This window comes from Rhinolophus ferrumequinum, chromosome 10, assembly GCF_004115265.2.
Source record: "Rhinolophus ferrumequinum isolate MPI-CBG mRhiFer1 chromosome 10, mRhiFer1_v1.p, whole genome shotgun sequence".
Classification (NCBI taxonomy): domain Eukaryota; kingdom Metazoa; phylum Chordata; class Mammalia; order Chiroptera; family Rhinolophidae; genus Rhinolophus; species Rhinolophus ferrumequinum.
Genome location: NC_046293.1, coordinates 13,885,055 through 13,901,264, shown reverse-complemented (window position 1 = coordinate 13,901,264; position 16,210 = coordinate 13,885,055). Strand labels below are relative to the sequence as shown.

Genomic DNA, 16,210 nt, shown 5'->3' with positions numbered 1-16,210 from the left:
TTCAGTTCTCTATTTTACTTTGCAAGTAGAGATGTGGTTTCGTTTCTCATTATCACCAATTAAGCCAATCAGCTCTGGGTTTTGCTCTGGGTTTAATTTGACACTTTTCCATGTAGCTTTTTATGGTCTTGTCACCATTTTCCAGTTGTGCTATACAACCAAGTGATTATGTGGTGAAACAAAGAAGGCACTATTTTTTCTAAACAACTCTGTCCATGAAAGACTGTGTTTACCCAATTGGAGAAGCGTTTTGTGGTGGATTTCTTTAACCTCAGCATTGGGAAGTTCTCTGAACCTGCCTGCGCCGTGGCTACAGATGGAAATTCTCTTTGAGCTGCCTGTGGAAATGCTCTGGTGACGGCTACCTGGGCAGTGCCATCAGGCATGGCATTTTGATGACTTCCAGTTCAGCATACTTAGTGTTAGCATGTGTTACCTCTGGCTCTGGGAAAATCATCCGTGCATAACTGCTTTCAGTTAAGCGGATGGTTGAAACATGTTTGAGATTTTTTTTCATTGTTTCCAAATCAAAGAATCAACAATATCACACACATATATACACATCCACAAAGCAAACGTTTTTTTTCCTTGCTTTATCCTTGATTCTTCAGTTGGCTGATTCTTAAACTGACTAGGTATTTTATTAAGAACCTCTTAGGCAGGGAAAGGAATTCACTTTACAATATTCTTTGAAATTCATTTGTTTTTACTAAGTTAACAGTCAATGTGATGAAGGCAGTTTCGACAGAACACTTGGGGTCTGAGAATGGGTTGAATTTATTCCTAAGAGATATTGTTCCTTAAAGTGTGTCTGTTTCTGTTTGAGCTACGTACGGTTTTAGGATACACTGGAAACTCCAGCAAATGGTAAAAGTGGTCAAAAATCTTTTAGAAAAGGCAAGAAAGAGCTACTAACCCAATTTCCCTTTCACAGTATTTTTTGACCCTAAATGGGTTGAAATAATACCTGTTTCCAAGTCCAGCCAGCAAACTAGATGAAATGGTCTTGCTCATCTGACTCATTGCTGAGTTTTGTGGCTTGGGGAGACAGGCAAGTTGAAAGAATTTGCGGCGGACAAAAGCCCAGCTCCCCCTTTCTGCCTGTATGTGTCAAAGACGCAGTTGGTGGTTGTGTTTGGGTCATGTGTTCCCTGCACAAAAACAGCTAATTAGGAAAAAGCCCTCTGTTCGCTGGTCCCCTCCCCCATCGGTAGGGGCCAGCTCTATGTATCTCATAAGTCCCACGCGATCCTGCTCGCTGTGAATGGTGTGGGGTTTGTGTGTCGGCGTAGCAGGCTGACCAGCAAATGATCGTGTGGGACGCCAGTGATCCCGTGGGGCACTCGATCACCTCCTCCCAGAACAACCTCTTTCAAAGGTAGTTGACTCTTTTCTTCTCCTTAATTCCTTTGCCCTCTTCTCTCCCTAATTCCTTTTCACCGAAAGAGCCTGTGCTGTGAACTAACATAGCCAGACTTTCTTTCTTTGCTGCAGGCAGCGGTTTCTAGCAAAATTAAGTCAGCAAAGGTAGGCTAGCGGGCAACGAACTTTTAGTCCTAGGAGAGCGGAGGAAATTGGAGTTTTTATTTAAGAAAGGAAACTTATGTTCAGTTGACTGCCCTGATTTCAATTCACAGGGTCTCTGGATCCCAAGTCAGCGCAGGTGCCATTGCCGGTTCACTCTGGGTTTTCACCAGTCGCCCCTTATTACACTATAAGGACATCTGCAAGGCAGCACTAGTTCCCAGAAATACTTTGGCAGCCCTGGGTTTGACAGCTAATGGGACAGGATTGTATATCATTCCCCAAGTTTTCACTTCGTTACGCACTTGTTTTCTGGCCTATCATCCAAGTTCACTCGGGCAGGGCCACAGAGGCCACATGGGAATGGTTCTGTCAGGGAGCGGCTGCCAGACCAAGTGGCCATGACCGAGCCGTCCAGACTGCTTCTCTGTGCTTCGTTCTCCGGGCCTGGCTCTCATACCGAGACCTTGCAAATTGCGGGATCTTGACGTTAGAAGTGTCACTCAGGACCCCACCAAGCACGAGGAGGCAGGAATTGCTTTCCCTGGGGCAGGAGAGGAAGCAGAGACCCCGAGAGGAGAGGAGACTTGCCCAAGCGCACACAGTAAACTGAGCCGAGCTCCTCCTGGAATCTTTCCCATGCTACAGCTCGTGCTCTGCCACACTGTCACCTCCTCTTCTTTCTCCAGTTGGATGCTAATAATAAAAACAAAGCGACATCTATTGAGGGCGTAGCATACACTAGACATAATAGTAGGCACTTTCTGATTTAATTCTCACAACCACCTGCAAGGTCCCTTTTACTGCTCTCAACAGATGAGGAAGCTGAAGTAGAATGTGAAGCAAAGGCAAGATAATCATCATTATAACATATTTAGGAAGCACATACTACCATTTAATTCTCACATTCACTCTGCAAGGCAGATACTAATAGGTACCTTTTTACAGAGGTGGAAAGGGAGCGTGGAGCATTTTCTTGCCCAAGATTAATATGGCAAGTGGTGGAGCTCTTTTCAAAATCAAATTGACCTGACCACAAAACCCATGCTTTCTCAGTAATCACAATTAAGACAAATACCCTGGGCTCAGATGCATGGCACAGAAAGGCGAGACAAACTTGTTTAATCCTCGGTGATGTTTTTTTTTTTTTTTAAATCCATATTGATGGATTTAAAAAAATGTAAAGCTGTGAGACAAAAGAACAATAATTAGGCTATCATGAGTAATAAGAGATGGCAGAAGACAATGGAACAATATCTTTTAAGTGTTGAGAACAAAGAACTGTTAACTATTAATCAAGAGTGAGGGCAAAGTAAAGACATTCAGTTATACAAAGACTAAGAGAATTTGCCACCCATAAAACTTAACTTAAAAAAAAAACTGTTAAAGAATGCATTTCAGCAAGAAGAAAAATAAAGCCACAGCTAAAGTCAAGAATAGAAGAAACAACAATGTTCTAGTTAGTTTTTGTCTAACAAATTACCCCAAACCTTAGTGGCTTAAAATAATCGTTTTCTTATGCTTATGGGTTCTGGGGTCAAGAATTTGGACAGGGCACAGCAGGGATGGCTGGTCTCTGCTCTATGATGTCTGGGACCTCGGATGGGAAGACTCAAAGGCTGGTCGTGAATCGACAGCTGGAGGCTGGAATCATCTGGAGGCTTCTTCACTCACATGTCTGGTGCCTTGATAACTAGGACTGTAGAGCAAGGTGCCTTCAAGTGGCCCTTCCCTGGAGCTTAGTTTGCTCACAGTTTGGTGGCCTCTGAACAGTTAAACTTCTCACATGGTGAGTTCAGGGCTCCACATGTGAGCGTTCTAAGGGGGAAGCCACAGTGCCTTTTATGACCCAATCTCAGAAGTTAAACAATATGACTTCCTCCATACTTTATTGGCCAAAGCACTCACAAGTCTACCAAGATTGAAGGGGTGTGTAGATCCCCAGTGCTCCAGGGAAGGAATGTCAAAGAATTTGAGGGCCCTGTTTTAAGAAAAGAGAAAATTTTAAACATTTAAATAAATTCAATTAACTGTTGATTCTGATTTAAAAACTAATTTTTGTGTGTTTAAGAAAGGTAAAACCAAATTGTAGGAAACAATACAAGTTGAGGTGGTGGGAAGAGAATCTTCCAGGAATTGTTAAAATATGCTAAGTTCTTGGAATACTAAATAATTTTAGACTGTTGAAAAATTTATAGTTTGGACTTAATAAACATGTAGATAAGATATTAATAAATGAAGGGATCATCACTAAAAGAATAGAATCATAATTTACTGAGAAAAAATGGAAAAATATGAAAAGTTAAGATATGGCAAGAATTGAAAGATAAAAGAAGCATAGAAAAAGGATAGTAAACTAAAAATACAAACTAGGATACTAGTAAAAAGATCAAATAATAATTAAAGTAAATGAGAAAGTCTCTTTCCTCAGAAAACATCAGTCATAAATATTTTTCAGGCAACTTTCACTAAACTTTTAAGAAACAAAATCTTTAGTTTATGAAAATGAGCATGAAAACCGATGCTGCAGAGAATAAAAACAAAAGAAGGAAAGTTACATTTTTTGAAGGTAATATAATCCCAAATTCAAAATATTTGAAGAATAATAGAGGAAAAGAAAACTATGATATGACTCAACTACACATAACGATACGTGAAAATATTCTAAATGAAATACTAGTGATCAAATCCAGTGACAAGTTTTTAAAAATCAAGAATTCAAGTATGATTCAAATCAGAAAAATTACTCTTTAGCATACTGTCTCAACAAATAAGAGAAAAATCATATGATCATCTCTCTTTGATACAATTCAGTTTCCAAGTGTGATTTTTAAGACTCCTAGCAAAGTAGGAATAGAAGGGAATTATTTACTATGTTAAAGGATATCCAAAAATCTGCAGAAAACATCATACTATATGGTGAAACTTGAGTTTTCCCATTCAAGTCATGAATAAGAATGCCTTCTAACACTATTTCTAATATTAACTAGAGATACTAGCCAATGCAATAAGAAAAGGAAATGAAACTAAGAATTAGAAAGGAAAATGCAAAATTCTCTTTCCCTATTGATGTTATGATGACAAAGAAAAGAGAATCTACAAACTATACAACAAATAAAGATTTAGCCACCTCGGCCTGCACCTGAATCTTGGCCTCTTGCCTTCCTCCCCAAACAACATGAGCTTCACCACCTGCTCCAGCTTCTCAACCAACTACCAGGGCTCCATGCAGTTGCCCAGCCACTGGGACCGGCCGGCCAGCAGCGCAGCCAGCACATATGCAGGCACAGGGGGCTCGGGCTCCCGGGTTTCCATGTCACGCTCCATCAGTGTCTGTGGCGGCTGAGGGTGTCTGGCCATGGGGATGGCCAGGAGTTTGGGGGTGTAGGGGCTATCTAGACTGAGAAGGAGACTATGCAATGTCTGAATCACCAGCTGACCTCCTACCTGGAGAGAATGAGGAGCCTGGAGGCTGATAATCAGAGACTGGAGAGCAAAACCTGGGAACACCTGGAGAAGAAGGGACCCCAGGTCAGAGACTAGGGGCATTACTTCAAGACCATCAAGGACTTGAGGGCTCAGGTCTTTCCAAGTTCTGTGGACAGTGCCCACATTGTTCTGCAGATTGACAGTGCCCATTTTGCTGCTGATGACGTCAGAGTCAGGTAGTCAATGGAGCTGGCCATGAACCAGCCTGTGGAGAGTAACATCAGGGGTCTCCAAAAGGTCACTGATGACACCAGTAACTTGACTGCAGCTGGTGATGGAGATTGAGGCTTTCAAGGAGGAGCTGCTCTTCATGAAGAAGAACCATGAGAAGGATATAAATGGTTTACAAAACCAGATTGCCAATGCTGGATTGACCGTGGAGTTGGACACCCCCAGCAAGATCATGGTGGACCTCCGGGCCCAGTATGATGAGCTGGCTCAGAAGATCCTAGAGGAGCTAGACATGCCCAGCAGATTGAGGAGACCATTGAGATAGGACCTGCTGAGAAGATACTCACAGCCTGAGACATACAGTCCTGTCCTTGGAGATCGACCTGGACTCTATGAGAAATCTGAAGGCCAGCTTGGAGAAGAGCTTGAGGGAGGTGGAGGCATGCTATGCCATGCAGATGGAACAGCTCAATGGGATCCCGCTGCACCTGGAGTCAGAGCTGGCCCAGACCTGGGCAGAGGGGTAGCACCAGACCCAGGAGTATGAGGCCCTGCTGAGCATCGTCGAGCTGGAGGCTGAGATCACCACTTACCGCCAACTGCTGGAAAAAGAGCAGGACTTCGATTTTGGTGACGCTCTCGCCAGCAACTTGACACGATCCATCCACAGACCACCACCTGTAGGAGTGTGGATGGCAAAGTAGTGTCTGAGGTCAATGACACCAAAGTTCCAAGGCGTTAAGGCAGCAGAAGTGGAGCAGCCCTTGTGAGGACAGGAGGCCGATAAAATGTTCAGAGATCACTGAAGGGAGGAAAAAAAGATTCAGCCAGGTTACTGAACTCGGTTTTTTAAAAGTCATTGATGTCCTTAACACTAACTGGACACTAACTAGAATATATACGTATATGTATATATCCCTTTCGTAATGTAACAGAAACTAAAAGTTACCTACGTGATAATTCTAACAAAAATGGTGTGAAGACCTTCAAGGAAAAAATTTTAAATATCATTGAAATATAGCCTATTCATATTTGGAAAGACTAAACATCAATAGATGTTCTCTTCTAATTAAAACATAAATTCAATGGAATCCCAATCTAATTCTTAACTTTTTTTTTCCTTTGATTTTGACAACCTGATGTTAAAATTCATTGTGGAAAAGCAAAAGACCAAGATAGTACAGCCATTTTGAAGGTAAAGAAGAGCACGGTTTAGGCGTTGCTTCCTTGATATACAGGTTTATTCTGGAATAAGACAGTGTGGTGTGGAGAGTGATGGATAGAACAGAGATGCTCAGGACAGTGACACAAAACTTGCCTTCACCTCGTCAGATTCTGTTCCCTTGTCTATAAAACAAGAAGATTGTATGGATGATTTATGTGACAGAGATGGCGTTAAAAATCAGTGGACAAAGGTTCTGGGACAAGCATTTTAGAGTAAGTAAAATAAAATTAGACCCCTTCCCTACAACTTCTGAACAGAAACATCTAAATAAAAGAAAAAAAAAACCTAAACCTTTGGGGAGAAAATACAGAATGATATCATTATGATTTAGGAATAGGAAATTATGTCTTTAAAAAGGCACAAAGTATTTCTGTAAAAAGGCATAAAGAAAATATTGCCAAATTGACTATACTTGGATTTTAATTATTGTTTAATAAGCATACCATAAACAAAGTTAAAAGGTAAAAGCCAGAGAAAAGGGGAAGATAGTTTGCAACTCATATAAGTAACAAAGGATTAATCTCTAGAATGTATAATAAATCCCTCTAAATAACTTTTTAAGACAAACCCCAATGGAAAAATGGGCGAAGATGGAAGAGGAAATTAAAATGGACTATAAGATGAAAAGATGTGCACTTTTCTAGTAATCAGGGTAATGCAAATTATACAAATAATATGATAACATTTCACATTCTGCAGACTGGCAAATCTGTTTCATCCACTACCAGTAGGAATGGAAAAAATTTTGGTGAGCAATTTGGCTTTATCTCGTAAGAATGAAGGCGCAGGTGCTCTTGGACCTTCCACTTCCGGCACAAAATATGTTCATTAGAGCCCATTTCCAATAGTAAAGAATTGTAAACAAATTCTATCAACAGGAGAATACATTATGGTGTATTCAAACAATGAGCATTAAACTAGAGCTGTGTGTGTCAATGGGGTAGGTTGTCAAAAGTAAGTTCTGGAATGCTCTGCAAAGTATGATACCATGTATATCAAGTTTGAAAACAGAAAACAATAATACGTTATTTATGGGTAATAAATATATGCAGTGAGAGTATAAAAATGCATGTGAACAACAAATACCAAATTCAAGATAGTGATTACCATAGGGAATGAACACGGAAGCAGAGAAATGAGATTAAGGAAAGGAACATGGCGGCTTCATCTGTCTCTTCAAGCAAACAAGAAAACAACTGATTCAGATACAGTAAAATATTAAGATAATATAAAGCAGGGTGGTGATTACACTGGTGTTCATTCTTAAATTCTCTCTGCTTTTCTGTGTGTTTGAAATTTTTCACATGAAAAAAAGAAATGTTTTGAATCTATAACATGCAATTAATTATGTTACTATATAACAACAGAAATCTCCTTTTGTCTCTATCCTAATACCTTTTGGTATGACAGGTTCTGATGCTCACTAGCTCTGTGACTTTAGGCAGTGATTTTAACCCCGTGAGCCTTCATTCCCCCATGTATTAATTGGACATAATAATAATAATCCTTTTCATAGTATTGTTGGAAAATTAAAAGAGCTTTATTTAGCACAGTGCGTGTGGTAGTTGGTTGGTGTTGGCTCATTTGACTCATACGAGTACACTGAGCCTCTACTGTGTGCCTGGCACTATCCTAGATATTGGGGGTGGGGGGTGGGGTAGAGCAGTGAGAAAAGAATGGATAAAAACCGCTGCATTTATGGAGCATACAGTGTAGTGGAAGGAGGCATCGGATAAAGATCAATACATTCAATATATAATACAAGTATTTAGTACAAATGGTGATAGTTGCTCAGGAGAGAAATAAGGCAGGAGGTATTAGCTATAGTTGTCTTTTTCCAGTCTGGCTCCATCTTTGATGTTTTTCTCTTCCTTTCCCTGGGAAGGGGTTCCCCCTTCCCCCCAGCCTTCCATGTCTTTCTCTCTCTACCCCTCCCCCACCCTCCTCCTCCCCCTCTTTCTCCCCTCCCCCTCCTGATTGCCCTGCTCCCAGAGCCTTGACACCCTGGCACTGAATTGTTTGTTGCTCAGTAATCTTAATGACTGGTTTCTGCTTACTGAAGACGCTATAGCTTTTGTGGAGTCAGGGACTGAGCTTTAAGTTTCCTTTCTACTTAGAGCACTTAGCACAACTGTAGGCAGGTAGCAGTAGCTCTACAAAACTCTGTCGTTGGAAAGATGATTGAAAATGGTCAGACCAATTGGATAATCGATCAGAGCCATTAAGGAATGGAGCTTGAAGCGCCAAACAATCACTTCCCCTGGAATGGGGGTCTCCGAGTCCAGCTCTGATGTTTTCTAACAATGTGGTCTTAGGCAAATGTCTTCACCTCATCAGTTCTTTGTTGCCTTGTCTATAAAACAGGAGGGTTGTATAGGTGATTTCTAAGGTGCCTGCCTGTGCTAAAACCACTAGTCTAAACCCATTTTTCCACGTAGGGATTTCCATTCTAATTCATTGTTTCGTAGTATGTTTCTTTCTATCCTTGCTGACTTAGAGCAACATCTCCGCAAATATTTCTTCATTTTGGAGACTTTCCTTTTAAGCATTTGATGCTGTCTTTTGACTCCTTTGACTCTATGAACAAGAGTCAGATCACAGGATCTTAGAACATGAGTTGCACAAGGGACCTTAGAGATAATGACAATAGTTACCACTTACTAAGCGCCTAATGTGTACTTTTCCTCATTATGGTATTTCTGTGACATAGGTTTCACTGTCCTCCTTTCAGAGAACCATGTTGCCGAACGATTGAAGAGCAAAGTATGGGTTCAAGTCCCAGTTCTGCCACTAAATAACTGTGTGACATTGGACAGTTACTTTACTACACCAAGCATCAATTTCCTCCTTTGCAAAAGGGGAGTATGACTCATCTCATACAATTGTGATGATGATTAAATGCAACAACAAATCCACAGTGGTTAAACATAGTGGCTGCCACAGAGCAAGGGCTCAATAAACAGCTTACTTTGTTTTTAACATTTACAAAGAGTAACTCATCTGACGTCCCAGGTACTAAGTGGCAGAGCTGGCTCTCAACTTGGACAGTTTGATGCAGCGCCCATGCAGGTACCCACAGTGCTGTACCTCCTCAGTGGTTCACAGGACCTATTTTGGGGAAGTGGATGGAAAGTTTAGTTTTAGAGACTGCATCTCACAGTGACTCAGCAAAAACTGAACCTTGCTGAAATCCAAACGGGGTTGAAAAACAGACATCACCCTAGGGATGGAGGAAGAATGTGGAGAAAGTGCAGAACAGGGGACTTTGGCCTTGAGCCCTGTGGGCATGAGGATGGGAGGCTGTAGCATGCTCTGTAGAGAGGGGGTGTGGTAGTAGATGTGCATGACCTGCTGGGCATCCAATGGCCTCCGAGTTACGCCAAAGATTTTCCTAGGCCAAAAGAATTCATCTAAGATGAAGGGTGTGTGTGTGTGTGTGTGTGTGTGCAGAAGCCAGGTGCAATGAAGGAGAAAATTGATAAATCCCACCAAGGAGGAGTCACCCAAAAACCTCCAACTGGACCCTGTCACCTATTTCTGAGACTTGAAAGGGCATAGCTCACAACTCAAGTGGCCTGTCTAGGGACCAAGTCCTTTATGCCATCTGGTCTTATTTTCCCATCTGTGCTACGAGGCAATTGGACTAGGTAATCTATAGGGAAATGGGAACAGATTTTGAAGCCAGACCCAACTGAGGCAAATCCCTACTCAATTACTGATGGAGAGACTCATATTACTCCTCTGTAAGAGACGATAACACCATCTGACTCACAGTTGGTTGTAAGGATGAGATCTGTGTATAGTATTTAGCAGAGTTGTTGGCACATAGTAAGCACTCAATAAATGGTGTGGTGGTAATAATGGTGGTGGTGGTGGTAATGACAGAATCACAAGGAAAATAAGCAAACTGGAGGGTGTGGGGGAGGGGGAGATTTCCCCTCTTTTCCCTCTTTTCTTCTGGCTGATCTAATAATCACATTGACATGAGACAGATTAACAGGAGAAAATAACCGAATTTAATTATGCACGTACATACGGGGTTCCGTAAGAATTTGGGGCCCAAGGACACATCAGTGAGTTGAGGCTCATATGCCATCTAAGTTGAGGAGAAGGGAGTGTGGTGTGGGACTTCAGAGAGCAGTAAGGCAATTCCCATGGAGACGGAAAAGCAAATGTTTGGTACACAAATGTTGCTGGGCCGTCTTTAACAATGGGACACCAAGAGGACTTTGATCAAACTGGGCCTTGCTAGGTTCCTCCCTGTCTATCACACACTAGTTCCTATTAAACTGTAATTATCTATGATGATATTGCCCCTCCAGGAGCAGGTCCCCCATCTAAATTCTTTTAGGCAGTGTGGGAAGGCCAAAGGTTCTTCCTGAGTCTTTGGTTTCTTAAAAATACCCAGCTTAAAATAATCCATATCCCCCCAAAAAACATATTTGGGGGTGGTATATTCTACTTCCCCTCAAGGGAAGTAAGAAGAGGAAGTCAGCTTGTAGGGATATTTTGGACATTTCATGGGAGCAGGATATCTACATAGAGATGTCCCCTGGGGAGTTGGAAACATGGGGCTGGAGATGAAGGCTTGGTCCCTCTGACTCTGGCATTGACGAAGCCTTGATTACAGCAGACATTGAGCTCCTACCACACATGGATCATTCCACTGTCCACGGTGGCAGCAGGACATGTAAAAATAGATGGTTTTGAAATAATGTATTATCTATTAATTTTGTCGTCTTGCACAAGCACTTGACTTACAAAATAGGAATAAAAGTACCTACTTTACAGAGTAGTTGTAAAGATTAAATTAAATAATATACAACTTTGAGCAGAGAAACTCGCATATTGGAAAATCTTTTTAAATGATAGTTCACATCTTTTTTTTATGAAATAACCTACTCTAAATTGAAAATGAAGAGTAGTATTTGAAACCACCAAATCTTTTCAATTGAATATCTTTTCTAAGAATCATGTGCTAAATGGAGGTCTCAGAACCTGTGAGGAAATAATTCAGGTGTTGCAAATTCAAAACTTGTGTTCTGCTCCTAGAATTATGGCAGGTCACTGGTAGATCCCACTGAACTAAAAGGCAGTGTCTCTGCCGTGGATATCCTTCAAGTCTAACCAGGGAACTAAGAGATGCTTGTGGAAGAAATAGAACCGAAAGACACTCTCGTATGTCAGTAAGTGCTGAACCAAGTGGGAGGTGCTCGGACGAGGATGAGCCCAGTGCAGGTGGGGGAGCTCAGAAGCATTTGGACACATGGCTCAATAGGTGCCATTTTTGATGGTGTCATATTGGTAGTCTGAGCAAGGAAAAGATTCACTGTCACCAAGCGATAACTACACTTACCTTATGCTAAGCAGTAGGTTAGGCTGAGGATACAGCAAAGAAGAGCAACCTCTGACCATGAGGAGATCATAACTGATGGGGAATGAGAGTCTTGAACAGTCACTGGAGCACAGTGTACTATGTGGTGTTGACCAGGGGGACATAAGTTGACATGACTTACCCTTCCGTTTGGTTCTTCTCTCACCAGGGTCTTTTCACCTAATTCACTTGATGTTTGATGACTACGTTCTCTACTTGTTAGAATCCCTGCACTGTCAGGAGCGGGCCAATGAGCTCATGAGAGCCATGAAGGGAGAAGGAAGCACTGGTAAGCCAGCAGGTCACTGGGAATCATCCTACTTGGCAACTGGATTTGTATCTTTACGTCTGTGCTCTGTGTTTCTTTAGCTCTATATCCTAAAGAATTGAGTTGTGGTAAGCAGGTTAAGTGGTGTGAGACCAGTAATGTCCTTTTCTTCTTTAGAGTGGGCACATGTGTGTACGGGAATTGCCTTGCAGGCCATCATGGTGATGCAAAACCATTGAAGGGTTTTAAGCAGAGGAGTGACGTGACACAGATTAGAAAGACTATTTTATTTTTTATTTTTTATAAATTTTATTGGGGAATATTGGGGAACAGTGTGTTTCTCCAGGGCCCATCAGCTCTAAGTCGTTGTCCTTCAATCTAGTTGCGGAGGGTGCAGCTTACTGGCCCATGTGGGAATCGAACCGTCAACCCTGTCGTTCAGAGCTCGCACTCTAACCAACTGAGCCACCTGGCTACCCCAGAATATTTCATTTTTTAAAAGTCCCTTAAAAATAAGTTGACTTGACCTTTGTCTCTACCACCCTTTTGGCTCTAACCACCCTTTCTCTACTCACAGCAGAAGTCCGAGAAGAGATTATCTTGACGGATGCTGCCCCGCCAACCCCTTCACCAGTGCCATCGTTTTCTCCAGCAAAATCTGCCACGTCCGTGGAAGTGCCACCTCCGTCCTCCCCTGTCAGCAACCCATCCCCTGAGTACACTGGACTCAGCACAACAGGTAACAAAAAGTCCCTCATAGGCTTTGAGTGGGGAGTTGATGTTTAAATAGGAGCATTCTGGAAAAACATTCTTCCCTCCAACCCCACCCCTGCAAAACAACTCCAAACCTGAGTATCTTCCTTGATTTATGGATGACTTGCAATTACTCATTTATTAGCTTGTATACTATATATTCCTTATGCTTCTGTTCTTAAGTTGGCAGGTGAAGTATATAATAAAATGCACACCCCCCAAAAAAAGCTAAGCCACTGAAATGATTAAAATGATATGAAACATAAAGTAATACACAGCCATTCTTGAAAACGAGAAAGGGAGCTCTCTATGACCCAGAAACTGAGAGGCATCCCTGGGAAGTGGAGCCGACAGGAAGCCACATGCTAAGTCATGACAGCTCCGATCAAGACAGAAGCAATAGGCGAGGTATAAACTAACGCTGTAGAGTCCCCAAAGAAGGAGGGATTCCATCTGGCCGGAGGTATCAAGGAAGACCTCACAAAGGAAGGGGTATGAGCTGGAACTTGATTTTAACTAACAGAGATATAGCGGAAGGGCCTTCTGGACAGAGGACATGTAAGCACACACACACAGGTGGGCAAGGGTAGGGCCTTTTCAGCAGCGAATGGTAACCTTCAGCTGAAATGGAGGAGGTCCATGAAGGAGTCGTGTAAGGCTGGAAAGGTAAGTTGGAGTCACATCCTAGAGGAGCTTGAATGCCAAGACAAGGTTTGGAAATGGAAAAGTGATGTTACAAGGAGGAGAATAGCTACTTGCTAATGTCTAGATGTTACTTTTATGATATACAAAGGATCTTCGCATAATTGTCTCGCTTGATATTCACAATAACCCTGCAAGGTAGATATTGTTCCATTTTATGGAGGAAAACTAAAGGGAGAGAAAGGTTATATTCCTTGTCCTGGGTACCGTGGTCAGTAGAAGATATAAATGGATCCATTCACTCAATTCAACAAATGTCCTTGCTCACAAGACTGGTAGAAATGTTATATCACATGTGGAATGTTCAATAAGTGTTAGCTCATGTATAATAATAAATAGAGAATGTATGTACCTCCAGGTTATCTCACATGGTTGCTGGGGGATGAGATGAGGTAAGAAAGGCCAAAGTGCTTGGTTAGCAGTGAAGTGCTCTCCAGATAGAAAGGGTGCCTGTTATTAACACCACTAACCTGAGAGCCACAGTCCAGAGGGTTACAGGAGTTCAGAGGGAGAAGCCGTTACTTTCCGTCCCATCTGAACTCTGGCAGGCAAAAGCGAAGCCTTCAGGAGAGAGGTGAGAAGGAACCAAAGGCAATCTTAAAAGACATGAAGGACTCAGCAAACAGGAGAGGAGCAGACACGGGAACCACAGGCAGAGACAACCTTCTGCTGGGGGGGCCCTGGGTGGGGGCAGGGGAACCGAGCAGTCTTTGGGGCGTGGAGGGCTCCACTTGGGATGACTGATCATTAATTCATTATCTTTTCCATCCAAACCTGCTCTACTATGCTGTCATTTACCCAAGCACCAAATCCGGGAGTCAGCTTCAAATCTTTCCCTCAATCCCTATATTATTAGTTAGGAGAGACTAAGCTACTGCAACAAATAGATCCAAACAGGGATGGAGTTAACACAATAGAAATCGATTTCATGCTTGCAAACAGTCCTGGCAGGGTGTTTAGGTCAGAGAGGAGGCTCTTTTTAATGCAACCATTTTCAATATTAGGCTCCACCATACCCCGGGGCAGTGGTTCTCAAAGTGTGGTCCCTGCACCAGCAATATCAACATCTCCTGGGAACTTGTTAGAAATGCTCATTACCGGGTCCCATTGCAGACCTACTGAATCAGAACCTCTGGGGGTGGGGGTGGGGCCCAGCTATTTGCTCAACAAACCTCCAGGTAATGCTCACGGTGACTAGTCTGAAGACCACTGCCTTAGGGCCTTGTCAAGTCTGCAACCAGGTGACAGAAATGGAAAGTGGGTTCGGAGGAGGAAAACCCACTCTCTTAAAAGCCCTGGCCTGGAGGTGGCACATGTCACTTCCACTTCTATTCCACCATCCAGGACTTGGTCACATGGCCTCATGTAAGGCTGGAAAATGTAGCATAGTGTGTCCCCAGGTAGGGAAGGGAGAATAGATTTGGGGGAGATAGCTGGCATTCCCACCCATGCCCCCCAAGTCCGGGTGTTCTAATACCCATCTCGACTGGCCCATTCCTCCCACCCCTCTACTGCCGTCTGGTCAAGGCCTTCCCATCTGTCAGGGAGCCCTGCAGTGACTCAGGCTGGCTACCTGCCTCCAGGGTCTCGTCTCCCCACTTGCACACTGCCCGCTGGGCTCATTTTCCAGAAGCTTGTGCCTCCTCAAGGTGCTGCAGCAAACAGCCCACTGCCTCACACTAAAGCCTTCAAGAACTCGCATTTGCCAAAGCACTTTAACACTGTTCCACCCCAGGACTATCTGTCCTCCTTCCAGCTTCTGGTAAAGTCCCACTCATCTTTTTTGGCGTTTCCCTCACCCTCCACGTTAGTATCTTCCTCCAGACCCTCAGAGCACCGGCTTAGTTATATCCTAGTTTTCAGAATAGACTGGGAACTAAATTATGTTTTTTCGAAGACCAAATAAATAGGCTGAGACTGCCCTAATTAGGATGTTGTCTTTTATCCATTCATTCACTCAAACATCCATCCATCCATTTATCCAATCAGTACTTCTCACGTGGCTTCTGTGTGCTAAATACTGTAGTAGCTGGTGATAGAAACAAGAGAATTGTGATCCCTGCCCCCTGGGAGTTTAGTGTTTAGAGGTTAGGGTTCTAATGAGTTTCGATGTAATGTGATGAGTGCTAAGTTGCAAGAAGGGTCAGGGTGTTCGGGAAGGACAAAGGGGGGCTTGAACCTGTATTTGGAGGGTCTGGGAAGGCTGGATAGGCAGAGAGAAGGTATTCCAGGCAGAGGAAGCAAATAGTACAGAGGCTTGGAGGCAAGAGAACATACCATTTTCAGGGAACTTGACGTGTATATCCTAGCAGTCTTTTGATTAATTCCTTTCCGAAAGATTCCCCTCTCTCCCGAACTGGAGCTACTCAGAGAGGAAATGAGCAGATGACGAAGAGCCTGTAAAGTGCCTCTAATGTACTTTGCCAGGGCGGAAACTTGCCAACAAACCCAGTGGCCCTTTGTCAGGTGCTTCGAAGGAGACTGGGTTGTTCAGGATATTGAAAAGTAGGGTTGTCAGTAACTGGCATTCGATTGAGCTTGGATTTCACCTCGGCTACACAGCTAGACAGAGTCCTTCTCTTCTGTGGAAATTTAGATTTGAGCATCATCTAATTTTTTACATAGATGCACCTCAAATCGTGTTTCGTTTTCTACTTTGAGGAGGAAGAACATGACTCCCTCCTACCTCCCTCCGTAGTGGGTG

At 42.9% G+C, this 16,210-nt stretch overlaps 1 protein-coding gene and 1 pseudogene across 4 annotated transcripts in view; both read left to right on the top strand.

Moving 5' to 3' along the window:
• Positions 1-16,210, top strand: part of RFX4 (regulatory factor X4) — a 139,697-nt gene that overhangs the window by 102,997 nt on the left and 20,490 nt on the right. For 3 of the 4 annotated variants that reach the window (XM_033118695.1, XM_033118698.1, XM_033118697.1), the window contains exons 14-15: positions 11,953-12,072; positions 12,629-12,790. In XM_033118695.1, the coding sequence (XP_032974586.1) occupies positions 11,953-12,072; positions 12,629-12,790 (282 nt within the window). The remainder of the gene's footprint in view (positions 1-11,952; positions 12,073-12,628; positions 12,791-16,210) is intronic. The other variant, XM_033118696.1, reaches the window with a different exon arrangement.
• On the top strand, positions 4,703-5,926 carry LOC117029425 (keratin, type I cytoskeletal 18-like; annotated as a pseudogene).